This window comes from Taudactylus pleione, unplaced genomic scaffold, assembly GCF_031769625.1.
Source record: "Taudactylus pleione unplaced genomic scaffold, aTauple2 ptg000469l, whole genome shotgun sequence".
In the NCBI taxonomy this organism is placed as follows: Eukaryota; Metazoa; Chordata; class Amphibia; order Anura; family Myobatrachidae; genus Taudactylus; species Taudactylus pleione.
Window position 1 is genome coordinate 289,392 of NW_028284871.1, and position 18,183 is coordinate 307,574.

General features: G+C 53.2%; 1 protein-coding gene across 1 annotated transcript in view; it reads left to right on the plus strand.

Moving 5' to 3' along the window:
• Positions 1–18,183, plus strand: part of ARHGAP30 (Rho GTPase activating protein 30) — a 186,811-nt gene that overhangs the window by 156,859 nt on the left and 11,769 nt on the right. Inside the window, exon 11 of the mRNA XM_088448856.1 lies at positions 2,386–2,586. Coding sequence (XP_088304982.1) covers positions 2,386–2,586 — 201 coding nt within the window. The remainder of the gene's footprint in view (positions 1–2,385; positions 2,587–18,183) is intronic.

Consider the following 18,183-nt stretch of genomic DNA (forward strand, 5'->3'; position numbering starts at 1 on the left):
TTTATCCATATCTCCTCAGGATCTTAGCACCGCGACTCGTATTTATCCGTATCTCCTCAGGATCTTAGAACCACCACTCTGATTTATCCGGATCTCCTCAGGATCTTAGAACCGAGACTCGGATTTATCCGTATCTCCTCAGGATCTTACCACCATGACTCGTATTTATCCGCATCTCCTCAGGATCTTAGAACCACAACTCTGATTTATCCGTATCTCCTCAGGATCTTAGCACCACAACTCGGATTTATCCGTATCTCCTCAGGATCTTAGAACCACTACATGGATATATCTGTATCTCCTCAGGATCTTAGAACCACGACTTGTATTTATTCGTATCGCCTCAGGATCTTAGCACCGTGACTCTGATTTATCACTATCTCCTCAGGATCTTAGAACCACAACTCAGATTTATCCGTATCTCCTCAGGATATTCGAACCGCTACTCAGATTTTTCCGTATTCCCTCAGGATTTTAGCACTGCAACTCATATTTATCAGTATCTCCTCAGGATCTTAGAACCACAACTTGGATTGATAAGTATCTCCTCAGGATCCTTGAACCACAACTGCGATTTATCCATATCTCCTCAGGATCTTAGCACCGTGACTCGTATTTATCCGTATATCCTCAGGATCTTAGCACCGCAACTTGGATTTATCCGTATCTCCTCAGGATCTTGGCACTGCGACTCGTATTTTTCCGTATCTCCTCAGGATCTTAGAACCGCAACTCTGATTTATCCGTATCACCTCAGGATCTTAGTACCGTGACTCGTATTTATCCGTATCTCCTCAGGATCTTAGAACCACCACTCGTATTTATCCGTATCTCCTCAGGATCTTAGAACCGCGACTCGTATTTATCCGTATCTCCACAGGATCTTAGAACCACCACTCTGATTTATCCGGATCTCCTCAGGATCTTAGAACCGCAACTCGTATTTATCCGTATCTCCTCAGGATCTTAGCACTGCGACTCGTTATCCGTATCTCCTCAGGATCTTAGAACCGCAACGCGGATTTATCCGTATCTCCTCAGGATCTTAGTACCACGACTCGTATTTATCCGTATCTCCTCAGGATCTTAGAACCACAACTCAGATTTATCAGTATCTCCTCAGGATCTTAGCACTGCGACTCGTTATCCGTATCTCCTCAGGATCTTAGAACCGAGACTCGGATTTATCCGGATCTTCTCAGGATCTTTGCACCACGACTCGTATTTATCCGTATCTCCTCAGGATCTCAGAACCACAACTCGGATTTATCAGTATCTCCTCAGGATCTCTGAACCACAACTCTGATTTATCCATATCTCCTCAGGATCTAACACCGCGACTAGTATTTATCCGTATGGCCTCAGGATCTTAGCACCACGACTCTGATTTATCCGTATCTCCTCAGAATCTTAGCACTGCGACTTGTATTTATCCGTATCTCTTCAGGATCTTAGCACTGCGACTTGTATTTATCCGTATCTCTTCAGGATCTTAGCACCACAACTCGTATTTATCCATATCTCCTCAGGATCTTAGCACCGCCACTCGTATTTATCCGTATCTCCTCAGGATCATAGAACCACCACTCTGATTTATCCGGATCTCCTCAGGATCTTAGAACCGAGACTCGGATTTATCCGTATCTCCTCAGGATCTTAGAACCACAACTCTGATTTATCCGTATCTCCTCAGGATCTTAGCACCACGATTCGGATTTATCCGTATCTCCTCAGGATCTTAGCACCGCAACTCAGATTTATCTGGATCTCCTCAGGATCTTAGCACCGCAACTGGGATTTAGCCGTATCTCCTCAAGATCTTAGCACCGCAACTCGGATTTATCTGGATCTCCTCAAGATCTTAGCACCGCAACTGGGATTTATCCGTATCTCCTCAAGATCTTAGCACTGCGACTCATATTTATCCGTATCTCCTCAGGATCTTAGAACCACCACTCTGATTTATCCGTATCTCCTCAGGATCTTAGAACCGAGACTCGGATTTATCCATATCTCCTCAGGATCTTACTACCACGACTCGTATTTATCCGTAACTCCTCAGGATCTTAGCACCGCAACTCATATTTATCAGTATCTCCTAAAGATCTAAGCACTGTGACTTGGATCTGCCTAGATTCATAAAACGTGCATGTATTCTGATCTCTTGGCGACCCAAACTGCATATCTCTACTATAGAATAATATACTCATGTTAAGGACCATACATAAGTCCTACTTTCTTCACTGTCACTGTCTAAATTTTATTTTCCCAATTGATTTGGATGTGACAATTATTTATTTTATTCTTTTTTAACAACATACAATGGTTACATTCTCTAATGGTTACATATGTCTCACTATTACTTTCCCAGATATCAGCACTAAGGAGGATGGTGACTCGAAAATGGAGAATAACCAAATCTTATTTGACGTCCAAGACACATTTTCTTTTCTGGACAGCCAGGAAACGAGTCCAGACGCCATAGCTGCCGGTATTAATCAGACGGAGGAGAAGCTGGTCAAGACCGCGGCAGAGTATTATGTGGACAGTGATATACTGGAGTATGAATTACAGAGGGCAATCCAGGCAAGTCTGTGTCATGCTCATTATTATCCCTATTACCAAATACACCTCATATCGTCTCCTATTTCTATTCCTGTATATTAAGCGTGTAAGGAAATATCTTATCCCAAGATCATAAGATCATGCCAATGAGCTGGAGATAATGTCCTTCTTCTTAACCTGAGATGAATAGGATAGGCCACATAGCAGTCTCTGCACAGGGCACACAGTGACATTGGTGAGATAGGTGTGGCAGCATGTGTGTGGTTGGTAAGGGGTGGGGGGAGAGGGGCTTTGGGCCTGCGGTCACCTGAATAGGATAGGTTACATAGCAGTCTGTGCACAGGGCACACACTGACATTGGTGAGATAGGTGTGGCACCATGTGTGTAGCTGTTAAGGGTTGGGGGGAGAGGTGCTTTGGGCCCGTGGTCACATGAATAGGATAGGCTACATAGCAGTCTGTGCACAGGGCACACAGTGACATTGGTGAGATAGGTGTGGCACCATGTGTGTGGCTGGTAAGGGGTGGGGGGAGAGAGGTGCTTTGGGCCTGTGGTCACATGAATAGGATAGGCTACATAGCAGTCTGTGCACAGGGCACACAGTGATATTGGTGAGATAGGTGTGGCACCATGTGTGTGGCTGGTAAGGGGTGGGGGGAGAGGGGCTTTGGGCCTGCGGTCACATGAATAGGATAGGCTACATAGCAGTCTGTGCTCCGGGCACACAGTGACATTGGTGAGATAGGTGTGGCACCATGTGCGTGGCTGGTAAGGGGTGGGGGGAGAGGGGCTTTGGACCTGCGGTCACATGAATAGGATAGGCTACATAGCACTCTGTGCACAGGGCACACAGTGACATTGGTGAGATAGGTGTGGCACCATGTGTGTGGTGGGTAAGGTGTGGGGGGAGAGGGGCTTTGGGCCTGCGGTCACATGAATAGGATAGGTTACATAGCAGTCTGTGCACAGGGCACACAGTGACTTTGGTGAGATAGGGGTGGCACCATGTGTGTAGCTGTTAAGGGTTGGGGGGAGAGGTGCTTTGGGCCCGTGGTCACATGAATAGGATAGGCTACATAGCAGTCTGTGCACAGGGCACACAGTGACATTGGTGAGATAGGTGTGGCACCATGTGTGTGGCTGGTAAGGGGTGGGGGGAGAGAGGTGCTTTGGGCCTGTGGTCACATGAATAGGATAGGCTACATAGCAGTCTGTGCACAGGGCACACAGTGACATTGGTGAGATAGGTGTGGCACCATGTGTGTGGCTGGTAAGGGGTGGGGGGAGAGGGGCTTTGGGCCTGCGGTCACATGAATAGGATAGGCTACATAGCAGTATGTGCTCCGGGCACACAGTGACATTGGTGAGATAGGTGTGGCACCATGTGTGTGGTTGGTAAGGGGTGGGGGGAGAGGGGCTTTGGGCCTGCGGTCACCTGAATAGGATAGGTTACATAGCAGTCTGTGCACAGGGCACACACTGACATTGGTGAGATAGGTGTGGCACCATGTGTGTAGCTGTTAAGGGTTGGGGGGAGAGGTGCTTTGGGCCCGTGGTCACATGAATAGGATAGGCTACATAGCAGTCTGTGCACAGGGCACACAGTGACATTGGTGAGATAGGTGTGGCACCATGTGTGTGGCTGGTAAGGGGTGGGGGGAGAGAGGTGCTTTGGGCCTGTGGTCACATGAATAGGATAGGCTACATAGCAGTCTGTGCACAGGGCACACAGTGATATTGGTGAGATAGGTGTGGCACCATGTGTGTGGCTGGTAAGAGGTGGGGGGAGAGGGGCTTTGGGCCTGCGGTCACATGAATAGGATAGGCTACATAGCAGTCTGTGCTCCGGGCACACAGTGACATTGGTGAGATAGGTGTGGCACCATGTGCGTGGCTGGTAAGGGGTGGGGGGAGAGGGGCTTTGGACCTGCGGTCACATGAATAGGATAGGCTACATAGCACTCTGTGCACAGGGCACACAGTGACATTGGTGAGATAGGTGTGGCACCATGTGTGTGGTGGGTAAGGTGTGGGGGGAGAGGGGCTTTGGGCCTGCGGTCACATGAATAGGATAGGTTACATAGCAGTCTGTGCACAGGGCACACAGTGACTTTGGTGAGATAGGGGTGGCACCATGTGTGTAGCTGTTAAGGGTTGGGGGGAGAGGTGCTTTGGGCCCGTGGTCACATGAATAGGATAGGCTACATAGCAGTCTGTGCACAGGGCACACAGTGACATTGGTGAGATAGGTGTGGCACCATGTGTGTGGCTGGTAAGGGGTGGGGGGAGAGAGGTGCTTTGGGCCTGTGGTCACATGAATAGGATAGGCTACATAGCAGTCTGTGCACAGGGCACACAGTGACATTGGTGAGATAGGTGTGGCACCATGTGTGTGGCTGGTAAGGGGTGGGGGGAGAGGGGCTTTGGGCCTGCGGTCACATGAATAGGATAGGCTACATAGCAGTATGTGCTCCGGGCACACAGTGACATTGGTGAGATAGGTGTGGCACCATGTGCGTGGCTGGTAAGGGGTGGGGGGAGAGGGGCTTTGGACCTGCGGTCACATGAATAGGATAGGCTACATAGCACTCTGTGCACAGGGCACACAGTGACATTGGTGAGATAGGTGTGGCACCATGTGTGTGGTGGGGAAGGTGTGGGGGGAGAGGGGCTTTGGGCCTGCGGTCACATGAATAGGATAGGTTACATAGCAGTCTGTGCACAGGGCACACACTGACATTGGTGAGATAGGTGTGGCACCATGTGTGTAGCTGTTAAGGGTTGGGGGGAGAGGTGCTTTGGGCCCGTGGTCACATGAATAGGATAGGCTACATAGCAGTCTGTGCACAGGGCACACAGTGACATTGGTGAGATAGGTGTGGCACCATGTGTGTGGCTGGTAAGGGGTGGGGGGAGAGAGGTGCTTTGGGCCTGTGGTCACATGAATAGGATAGGCTACATAGCAGTCTGTGCACAGGGCACACAGTGATATTGGTGAGATAGGTGTGGCACCATGTGTGTGGCTGGTAAGGGGTGGGGGGAGAGGGGCTTTGGGCCTGCGGTCACATGAATAGGATAGGCTACATAGCAGTCTGTGCTCCGGGCACACAGTGACATTGGTGAGATAGGTGTGGCACCATGTGCGTGGCTGGTAAGGGGTGGGGGGAGAGGGGCTTTGGACCTGCGGTCACATGAATAGGATAGGCTACATAGCACTCTGTGCACAGGGCACACAGTGACATTGGTGAGATAGGTGTGGCACCATGTGTGTGGTGGGTAAGGTGTGGGGGGAGAGGGGCTTTGGGCCTGCGGTCACATGAATAGGATAGGTTACATAGCAGTCTGTGCACAGGGCACACAGTGACTTTGGTGAGATAGGGGTGGCACCATGTGTGTAGCTGTTAAGGGTTGGGGGGAGAGGTGCTTTGGGCCCGTGGTCACATGAATAGGATAGGCTACATAGCAGTCTGTGCACAGGGCACACAGTGACATTGGTGAGATAGGTGTGGCACCATGTGTGTGGCTGGTAAGGGGTGGGGGGAGAGAGGTGCTTTGGGCCTGTGGTCACATGAATAGGATAGGCTACATAGCAGTCTGTGCACAGGGCACACAGTGACATTGGTGAGATAGGTGTGGCACCATGTGTGTGGCTGGTAAGGGGTGGGGGGAGAGGGGCTTTGGGCCTGCGGTCACATGAATAGGATAGGCTACATAGCAGTATGTGCTCCGGGCACACAGTGACATTGGTGAGATAGGTGTGGCACCATGTGTGTGGTTGGTAAGGGGTGGGGGGAGAGGGGCTTTGGGCCTGCGGTCACCTGAATAGGATAGGTTACATAGCAGTCTGTGCACAGGGCACACACTGACATTGGTGAGATAGGTGTGGCACCATGTGTGTAGCTGTTAAGGGTTGGGGGGAGAGGTGCTTTGGGCCCGTGGTCACATGAATAGGATAGGCTACATAGCAGTCTGTGCACAGGGCACACAGTGACATTGGTGAGATAGGTGTGGCACCATGTGTGTGGCTGGTAAGGGGTGGGGGGAGAGAGGTGCTTTGGGCCTGTGGTCACATGAATAGGATAGGCTACATAGCAGTCTGTGCACAGGGCACACAGTGATATTGGTGAGATAGGTGTGGCACCATGTGTGTGGCTGGTAAGAGGTGGGGGGAGAGGGGCTTTGGGCCTGCGGTCACATGAATAGGATAGGCTACATAGCAGTCTGTGCTCCGGGCACACAGTGACATTGGTGAGATAGGTGTGGCACCATGTGCGTGGCTGGTAAGGGGTGGGGGGAGAGGGGCTTTGGACCTGCGGTCACATGAATAGGATAGGCTACATAGCACTCTGTGCACAGGGCACACAGTGACATTGGTGAGATAGGTGTGGCACCATGTGTGTGGTGGGTAAGGTGTGGGGGGAGAGGGGCTTTGGGCCTGCGGTCACATGAATAGGATAGGTTACATAGCAGTCTGTGCACAGGGCACACAGTGACTTTGGTGAGATAGGGGTGGCACCATGTGTGTAGCTGTTAAGGGTTGGGGGGAGAGGTGCTTTGGGCCCGTGGTCACATGAATAGGATAGGCTACATAGCAGTCTGTGCACAGGGCACACAGTGACATTGGTGAGATAGGTGTGGCACCATGTGTGTGGCTGGTAAGGGGTGGGGGGAGAGAGGTGCTTTGGGCCTGTGGTCACATGAATAGGATAGGCTACATAGCAGTCTGTGCACAGGGCACACAGTGACATTGGTGAGATAGGTGTGGCACCATGTGTGTGGCTGGTAAGGGGTGGGGGGAGAGGGGCTTTGGGCCTGCGGTCACATGAATAGGATAGGCTACATAGCAGTATGTGCTCCGGGCACACAGTGACATTGGTGAGATAGGTGTGGCACCATGTGCGTGGCTGGTAAGGGGTGGGGGGAGAGGGGCTTTGGACCTGCGGTCACATGAATAGGATAGGCTACATAGCACTCTGTGCACAGGGCACACAGTGACATTGGTGAGATAGGTGTGGCACCATGTGTGTGGTGGGGAAGGTGTGGGGGGAGAGGGGCTTTGGGCCTGCGGTCACATGAATAGGATAGGTTACATAGCAGTCTGTGCACAGGGCACACAGTGACATTGGTGAGATAGGTGTTGAACCATGTGTGTGGTTGGTAAGGCGTGGGGGGAGAGGGGCTTTGTGCCTGCGGTCACATGAATAGGATAGGCTACATAGCAGTCTGTGCACAGGGCACACAGTGACTTTGGTGAGATAGGGGTGGCACCATGTGTGTGGCTGGTAAGGGTGGGGGGAGAGGTGCTTTGGGCCTGCGGTCACATGAATAGGATAGGTTACATAGCAGTCTGTGCACAGGGCACACACTGACATTGGTGAGATAGGTGTGGCACCATGTGTGTGGCTGGTAAGGGGTGGGGGGAGAGGGGCTGTGGGCCTGTGGTCACATGAATAGGATAGGCTACATAGCAGTCTGTGCACAGGGCACACAGTGACATTGGTGAGATAGGTGTGGCACCATGTGTGTGGTTGGTAAGGTGTGGAGGGAGAGGGGCTTTGGGCTTGCGGTCACATGAATAGGATAGGTTACATAGCAGTCTGTGTACAGGGCACACAGTGACATTGGTGAGATAGGTGTGGCACCATGTGTGTGGCTGGTAAGGGGAGGGTGGAGAAGGGCTTTGGGACTGCCGTCACATGAATAGGATAGCTTACATAGCAGTCTGTGCACAGGGCACACAGTGACATTGGTGAGATAGGTGTGGCACCATGTGTGTGGTGGGTAAGGGGTGGGGGGAGAGGGGCTTTGGGCCTGCGGTCACATGAATAGGATAGGTTACATTGCAGTATGTACACAGGGCACACAGTGACATTGGTTAGATAGGTGTGGCACCAAGTCTGTGGCTGGTAAGGGGTGGGGGGATAGGTGCTTTGGGCCTGTGGTCACATGAATAGGATAGGTTACATAGCAGTCTGTGCACAGGGCACACAGTGACATTGGTGAGATAGGTGTGGCACCTTGTGTGTGGCTGGTAAGGGGCGGGGGGAGAGGTGCTTTGGGCCTGTGGTCACATGAATAGGATAGGTTACATAGCAATCTGTGCACAGGGTACACAGTGACATTGGTGAGGTAGGTGTGGCACCATGTCTGTGGCTGGTAAGGGGTTGGGGGAGAGGGGCTTTTGGCCTGTGGTCACATGAATAGGATAGACTACATAGCAATCTGTGCACAGGGCACACAGTGACATTGGTGAGATAGGTGTGGCACCATGTGTGTTGCTGGTAAGGGGTGGGGGGAGAGGTGCTTTGGGCCAGCGGTCACATGAATAGGATAGGTTACATAGCAGTCTGTGCAAAGGGCACACAGTGACATTGGTGAGATAGGTGTGGCACCATGTGTGTGGCTGGGAAGGGGTGGGGGGAGAGGGGCTTTGGGCCTGCAGTCACCTGAATAGGATAGGTTACATAGCAGTCTGTGCACAGGACACACAGTGACATTGGTGAGATAGGTGTGGCACCATGTGTGTGGCTGGTAAGGGGTGGGGGGAGAGAGGCTTTGGGCCTGTGGTCACATGAATAGGATAGGCTACATAGCAGTCTGTGCACAGGACACACAGTGACATTGGTGAGATAGGTGTGGCACCATGTGTGTGGCTGGTAAGGGGTGGGGGGAGAGAGGCTTTGGGCCTGCGGTCACATGAATAGGATAGGCTACATAGCAGTCTGTGCACAGGGCACACAGTGACATTGGTGAGATAGGTTTGGCACCATGTGTGTGGTTGGTAAGGGGTGGGGGGAGAGGGGCTTTGGGCCTGCGGTCACATGAATAGGATAGGTTACATAGCAGTCTGTGCACTGGGCACACAGTGACATTGGTGAGATAAGTGTGGCACCATGTGTGTGGCTGGTAAGGGGTGGGGGGAGAGAGGCTTTGGGCCTGCGGTCACATGAATTGGATAGGCTACATAGCAGTCTGTGCACAGGGCACACAGTGACATTGGTGAGATAGGTGTGGCACCATGTGTGTGGCAGGTAAGGGGTGGGGGAGAGGGGCTTTGGGCCTGTGGTCACATGAATAGGATAGGCTACATAGCAGTCTGTGCACAGGACACACAGTGACATTGGTGAGATAGGTGTGGCACCATGTGTGTGGCTGGTAAGGTGTGGGGGGAGAGAGGCTTTGGGCCTGCGGTCACTTGAATAGGATAGGCTACATAGCAGTCTGTGCACAGGGCACACAGTGACATTGGTGAGATAGGTGTGGCACCATGTGTGTGGCTGGTAAGGGGCGGGGGGAGAGGGGTTTGGGTCCAGCGGTCACATGAATAGGATAGGTTACATAGCAGTCTGTGCACAGGGCACACAGTGACATTGGTGAGATAGGTGTGGCACCATGTGTGTGGTGGGTAAGGGGTGGGGGGAGAGGGCTTTGGGCCTGCGGTCACATGAATAGGATAGGTTACATAGCAGTCTGTGCACAGGGCACACAGTGACATTGGTGAGATAGCTGTGGCACCATGTGTGTGGTGGGTAAAGGGTGGGGGGAGAGGGGCTTTGGGCCTGCGGTCACCTGAATAGGATAGGTTACATAGCAGTCTGTGCACAGGGCACACAGTGACATTGGTGAGATAGGTGTGTCACCATGTGTGTGGCTGGTAAGGGGTGGGGGGAGAGGGGCTTTGGGCCTGCAGTCACCTGAATAGGATAGGTTACATAGCAGTCTGTGCACAGGACACACAGTGACATTGGTGAGATAGGTGTGGCACCATGTGTGTGGCTGGTAAGGGGTGGGGGGAGAGAGGCTTTGGGCCTGTGGTCACATGAATAGGATAGGCTACATAGCAGTCTGTGCACAGGACACACAGTGACATTGGTGAGATAGGTGTGGCACCATGTGTGTGGCTATTAGGGGTGGGGGGAGAGAGGCTTTGGGCCTGCGGTCACATGAATAGGATAGGCTACATAGCAGTCTGTGCACAGGGCACACAGTGACATTGGTGAGATAGGTTTGGCACCATGTGTGTGGTTGGTAAGGGGTGGGGGGAGAGGGGCTTTGGGCCTGCAGTCACATGAATAGGATAGGTTACATAGCAGTCTGTGCACAGGGCACACAGTGACATTGGTGAGATAAGTGTGGCACCATGTGTGTGGCTGGTAAGGGGTGGGGGGAGAGAGTCTTTGGGCCTGCGGTCACATGAATTGGATAGGTTACATAGCAGTCTGTGCACAGGGAACACAGTGACATTGGTGAGATAGGTGAGGCACCATGTGTGTGTTGCTGGTAAGGGGTGGGGGGAGAGAGGCTTTGGGCCTGCGGTCACATGAATAGGATAGGCTACATAGCAGTCTGTGCACAGGGCACACAGTGACATTGGTGAGATAGGTGTGGCACCATGTGTGTGGCAGGTAAGGGGTGGGGGAGAGGGGCTTTGGGCCTGTGGTCACATGAATAGGATAGGCTACATAGCAGTCTGTGCACAGGACACACAGTGACATTGGTGAGATAGGTGTGGCACCATGTGTGTGGCTGGTAAGGTATGGGGGGAGAGAGGCTTTGGGCCTGCGGTCACATGAATAGGATAGGCTACATAGCAGTCTGTGCACAGGGCACACAGTGACATTGGTGAAATAGGTGTGGCACCATGTGTGTGGCTGGTAAGGGGCGGGGGGAGAGGGGTTTGGGTCCAGCGGTCACATGAATAGGATAGGTTACATAGCAGTCTGTGCACAGGGCACACAGTGACATTGGTGAGATAGGTGTGGCACCATGTGTGTGGTGGGTAAGGGGTGGGGGGAGAGGGCTTTGGGCCTGCGGTCACATGAATAGGATAGGTTACATAGCAGTCTGTGCACAGGGCACACAGTGACATTGGTGAGATAGCTGTGGCACCATGTGTGTGGTGGGTAAAGGGTGGGGGGAGAGGGGCTTTGGGCCTGCGGTCACCTGAATAGGATAGGTTACATAGCAGTCTGTACACAGGGCACACAGTGACATTGGTGAGATAGGTGTGGCACCATGTGTGTGGCTGGTAAGGGGTGGGGGGAGAGGGGCTTTGGGCCTGCGGTCACATGAATAGGATAGGTTACATAGCAGTGTGTGCACAGGGCACACAGTGACATTGGTGAGATAGGTGTGGCACCATGTGTGTGGTGGGTAAAGGGTGGGGGGAGAGGGACTTTGGGCCTGCGGTCACCTGAATAGGATAGGTTACATAGCAGTCTGTGCACAGGGCACACAGTGACATTGGTGAGATAGGTGTGGCACCATGTGTGTGGCTGGTAAGGGGTGAGGGGAGAGGAGCTTTGGGCCCGTGGTCACATGAATAGGATAGGCTACATAGCAGTCTGTGCACAGGGCACACAGTGACATTGGTGAGACAGGTGTGGCACCATGTGTGTAGTTGGTAAGGGGTGGGGGGAGAGGGGCTTTGTTCCTGCGGTCACATGAATAGGATAGGCTACATAGCAGTCTGTGCACAGGGCACACAGTGACATTGGTGAGATAGGTGTGGCACCATGTGTGTGGCAGGTAAGGGGTGGGGGAGAGGGGCTTTGGGCCTGTGGTCACATAAATAGGATAGGCTACATAGCAGTCTGTGCACAGGACACACAGTGACATTGGTGAGATAGGTGTGGCACCATGTGTGTGGCTGGTAAGGTGTGGGGGGAGAGAGGCTTTGGGCCTGCGGTCACATGAATAGGATAGGTTACATAGCAGTCTGTGCAAAGGGCACACAGTGACATTGGTGAGATAGGTGTGGCACCATGTGTGTGGTGGGTAAGGGGTGGGGGGAGAGGGCTTTGGGCCTGCGGTCACATGAATAGGATAGGTTACACAGCAGTCTGTGCACAGGGCACACAGTGACATTGGTGAGATAGGCGTGGCACCATGTGTGTGGTGGGTAAGGGGTGGGGGGAGAGGGGCTTTGGGCCTGCGGTCACCTGAATAGGATAGGTTACATAGCAGTCTGTGCACAGGGCACACACTGACATTGGTGAGATAGGTGTGGCACCATGTGTGTGGCTGGTAAGGGGTTGGGGGAGAGGTGCTTTGGGCCTGTGGTCACATGAATAGGATAGGCTACATAGCAGTCTGTGCACAGGGCACACAGTGACATTGGTGAGATAGGTGTGGCACCATGTGTGTGGCTGGTAAGGGGTGGGGGGAGAGGGGCTTTGGACCTGCGGTCACATGAATAGGATAGGCTACATAGCAGTCTGTGCACAGGGCACACAGTGACATTGGTGAGATAGGTGTGACACCATGTGTGTGGCAGGTAAGGGGTGGGGAGAGGGGCTTTGGGCCTGCGCACATGAATAGGATAGGTTACATAGCAGTCTGTACACAGAGCACACAGTGACATTGGTGAGATAGGTGCGAGGCCGGTAAGGGGTGGGGGGAGAGGGGCTTTGGGCCTGCGGTCACATGAATAGGATAGGCTACATAGCAGTCTGTGCACGGGGCACACAGTGACATTGGTGAGATAGGTTTGGCACCATGTGTGTGGTGGGTAAGGTGTGGGGGGAGAGGGGCTTTGGGCCTGCGGTCCCATGAATAGGATAGGTTACATAGCAGTCTGTGCACAGGGCACACAGTGACATTGGTGAGATAGGTGTGGAACCATGTGTGTGGTTGGTAAGGGGTGGGGGGAGAGGGGCTTTGTACCTGCGGTCACATGAATAGGATAGGCTACATAGCAGTCTGTGCACAGGGCACACAGTGACATTGGTGAGATAGGTGTGGCACCATGTGTGTGGCTGGTAAGGGGTGGGGGAGAGGGGCTTTGGGCCTGCGATCACATGAATAGGATAGGTTACATAGCAGTCTGTGCACAGGGCACAAAGTGAAATTGGTGAGATAGGTGTGGCACCATGTGTGTGGTGGGTATGGGGTGGGGGGAGAGGGGCTTTGGGCCTGCGGTCACATGAATAGGATAGGCTACGTAGCAGTCTGTGCACAGGGCACACAGTGACTTTGGTGAGATAGGTGTGGCACCATGTGTGTGGCGGGTAAGGGGTGGGGGGAGAGGTGCTTTGGGCCTGCGGTCACATGAATAGGATAGGCTACATAGCAGTCTGTGCACAGGGCACACAGTGACATTGGTGAGATAGGTGTGGCACCATGTGTGTGGTTGGTAAGGTGTGGGGGGAGAGGGGCTTTGGGCTTGCGGTCACATGAATAGGATAGCTTACATAGCAGTCTGTGCACAGGGCACACAGTGACATTGGTGAGATAGGTGTGGCACCCAATATTTGTGGTGGGTAAGGGGTGGGGGGAGAGGGGCTTTGGGCCTGCGGTCACATGAATAGGATAGGTTACGTAGCAATCTGTGCACAGGGCACACAGTGACATTGGTGAGATAGGTGTGGCACCATGTGTATGGCTGGTAAGGGGTGGGGGGAGAGGGGCTTTGGGCCTGCGGTCACATGAATAGGATAGGTTACATAGCAGTCTGTACACAGGGCACACAGTGACATTGGTGAGATAGGTGTGGCACCATGTGTGTGGCTGGTAAGGGGTGGGGAAAGAGGTGCTTTGGGCCTGCGGTCACATGAATAGGATAGGCTACATAGCAGTCTGTACACAGGGCACACAGTGACATTGGTGAGATAGCTGTGGCACCATGTGTGTGGTGGGTAAGGGGTGGGGGGAGAGGGGCTTTGGGCCTGCGGTCACATGAATAGGAGAGGTTACATAGCAGTCTGTGCACAGGGCACACAGTGACATTGGTGAGATAGGTGTGGCACCATGTGTGTGGTGGGTAAGGGGTGGGGGGAGAGGGGCTTTGGGCCTGCGGTCACCAGAATAGGATAGGTTACATAGCAGTCTGTGCACAGGGCACACACTGACATTGGTGAGATAGGTGTGGCACCATGTGTGTGGCTGGTAAGGGGTGGGGGGAGAGGTGTTTTGGGCCCGTGGTCACATGAATAGGATAGGCTACATAGCAGTCTGTGCACAGGGTACACAGTGACATTGGTGAGATAGGTGTGGCACCATGTGTGTGGCTGGTAAGGGGTGGGGGGAGAGGGCTTTGGGCCTGCGGTCACATGAATAGGATAGGTTACATAGCAGTCTGTGCACAGCGCACACAGTGACATTGGTGAGATAGGTGTGGCACCATGTGTGTGGTGGGTAAGGGGTGGGGGGAGAGGGGCTTTGGGCCTGCGGTCACCTGAATAGGATAGGTTACATAGCAGTCTGTGCACAGGGCACACACTGACATTGGTGAGATATGTGTGGCACCATGTGTGTGGCTGGTAAGGGGTGGGGGGAGAGGTGCTTTGGGCCTGTGGTCACAAGAATAGGATAGGTTACATAGCAATCTGTGCACAGGGCACACAGTGACATTGGTGAGATAGGTGTGGCACCATGTGTGTGGCTGGTAAGGGGTGGGGGGAGAGGTGCTTTGGGCCTGTGGTCACATGAATAGGATAGGCTACATAGCAATCTGTGCACAGGGCACACAGTGACATTGGTGAGATAGGTGTGGCACCATGTGTGTTGCTGGTAAGGGGTGGGGGGAGAGGTGCTTTGGGCCTGCGGTCACATGAATAGGATAGGTTACATAGCAGTCTGTGCACAGGGCACACAGTGACATTGGTGAGATAGGTGTGGCACCATGTGTGTGGCTGGTAAGGGGTGGGGGGGAGAGGTGCTTTGGGCCTGTGGTCACATGCATAGGATAGGTTACATAGCAGTCTGTGCACAGGGCACACAGTGACATTGGTGAGATAGGTGTGGCACCATGTGTGTGGCTGGTAAGGGGTGGGGGGAGAGGTGCTTTGGGCCTGCGGTCACATGAATAGGATAGGCTACATAGCAGTCTGTGCACAGGGCACACAGTGACATTGGTGAGATAGGTGTGGCACCATGTGTGTGGTTGGTAAGGGGTGGGGGGAGAGGGGCTTTGTGCCTGCGGTCACATGAATAGGATAGGCTACATAGCATTCTGTTCACAGGGCACACAGTGACATTGGTGAGATAGGTGTGGCACCATGTGTGTGGCTGGTAAGGGGTGGGGGGAGAGGGGCTTTGTGCCTGCGGTCACATGAATAGGATAGGCTACATAGCAGTCTGTGCACAGTGCACACAGTGACATTGGTGAGATAGGTGTGGCACCATGTGTGTGGTTGGTAAGGGGTGGGGGGAGAGGGGCTTTGTGCCTGCGGTCACATGAATAGGATAGGCTACATAGCATTCTGTTCAAAGGGCACACAGTGACATTGGTGAGATAGGTGTGGCACCATGTGTGTGGCTGGTAAGGGGTGGGGGGAGAGGGGCTTTGTGCCTGCGGTCACATGAATAGGATAGGCTACATAGCAGTTTGTGCACAGGGCACACAGTGACATTGGTGAGATAGGTGTGGCACCATGTGTGTGGCTGGTAAGGGGTGGGGGGAGAGGGGCTTTGTGCCTGCGGTCACATGAATAGGATAGGTTACATAGCAGTCTGTGCATAGGGCACACAGTGACATTGGTGAGATAGGTGTGGCACCATGTGTGTGGCTGGTAAGGGATGGGGGGAGAGGTGTTTGGGCCTGCGGTCACATGAATAGGATAGGCTACATAGCAGTCTGTGCACAGAGCACACAGTGACATTGGTGAGATAGGTGTGGTACTATGTGTGTTGCTGGTAAGGGGTGGGGGGAGAGGTGCTTTGGGCCTGTGGTCACATGAATAGGATAGGTTACATAGCAATCTGTGCACAGGGTACACAGTGACATTGGTGAGATAGGTGTGGCACCATGTCTGTGGCTGGTAAGGGGTGGGGGGAGAGGTGCTTTGGGCCTGTGGTCACATGAATAGGATAGGTTACATAGCAGTCTGTGCACAGGGTACACAGTGACATTGGTGAGATAGGTGTGGCACCATGTCTGTGGCTGGTAAGGGGTTGGGGGAGAGGGGCTTTGGGCCTGTGGTCACATGAATAGGATAGGCTACATAGCAATCTGTGCACAGGGCACACAGTGACATTGGTGAGATAGGTGTGGCACCATGTGTGTGGCTGGTAAGGGGTGGGGGGAGAGGGGCTTTGGGCCTGTGGTCACATGAATAGGATAGGTTACATCGCAGTCTGTACACAGGGAACACAGTGACATTGGTGAGATAGGTGTGGCACCATGTGTGTGGCTGGTAAGGTGTGGGGGGGAGAGGGGCTTTGGCCTGCGGTCACATGAATAGGATAGGTTACATAGCAGTCTGTGCACAGGGCACACTGTGACTTTGGTGAGTTAGGTGTGGCACCATGTGTGTGGCTGGTAAGGGGTGGGGGGAGAGGGGCTTTGGGCCTGCGGTCACATGAATAGGATAGGTTACGTAGCAATCTGTGCACAGGGCACACAGTGACATTGGTGAGATAGGTGTGGCACCGTGTGTGTGGCTGGTAAGGGGTGGGGGGAGAGGGGCTTTGGGCCTGCGGTCACATGAATAGGATAGGTTACATAGCAGTCTGTACACAGGGCACACAGTGACATTGGTGAGATAGGTGTGGCACCATGTGTGTGGCTGGTAAGGGGTGGGGAAAGAGGTGATTTGGGCCTGCGGTCACATGAATAGGATAGGCTACATAGCAGTCTGTACACAGGGCACACAGTGACATTGGTGAGATAGGTGTGGCACCATGTGTGTTGGTGGTAAGGGGTGGGGGGAGAGGGGCTTTTGGCCTGCGGTCACATGAATAGGATAGGTTACATTGCAGTCTGTGCACAGGGTACACAGTGACATTGGTGAGATAGGTGTGACACCATGTGTGTGGCTGGTAAGGGGGGGGGGAGAGGGGCTTTGGGCCTGCGGTCACATGAATAGGATAGGCTACATAGCAGTCTGTGCACAGGGCACACAGTGACATTGGTGAGATAGGTGTGGCACCATGTGTGTGGCTGGTAAGGGGTGGGGGGAGAGGTGCTTTGGGCCTGCGGTCACATGAATAGGATAGGCTACATAGCAGTCTGTGCACAGGGCACACAGTGACATTGGTGAGATAGGTGTGGCACCATGTGTGTGGCTGGTAAGGGGTGGGGAAAGAGGTGGTTTGGGCCTGCGGTCACATGAATAGGATAGGCTACATAGCAGTCTGTACACAGGGCACACAGTGACATTGGTGAGATAGGTGTGGCACCATGTGTGTTGGTGGTATGGGGTGGGGGGAGAGGGGCTTTTGGCCTGCGGTCACATGAATAGGATAGGTTACATAGCAGTCTGTGCACAGGGCACACAGTGACATTGGTGAGATAGGTGTGACACCATGTGTGTGGCTGGTAAGGGGGGGGGGGGAGAGGGGCTTTGGGCCTGCGGTCACACGAATAGGATAGGTTACATAGCAGTCTGTGTACAGGGCACACAGTGACATTGGTGAGATAGGTGTGGCACCATGTGTGTGGCTGGTAAGGGGGGGGGGAGAGGGGCTTTGGGCCTGCGGTCACATGAATAGGATAGGCTACATAGCAGTCTGTGCACAGGGCACACAGTGACATTGGTGAGATAGGTGTGGCACCATGTGTGTTGGTGGTAAGGGGGGGGGGGGAGAGGGGCTTTGGGCCTGCGGTCACATGAATGGGATAGGCTACATAGCAGTCTGTACACAGGGCACACAGTGACATTGGTGAGATAGGTGTG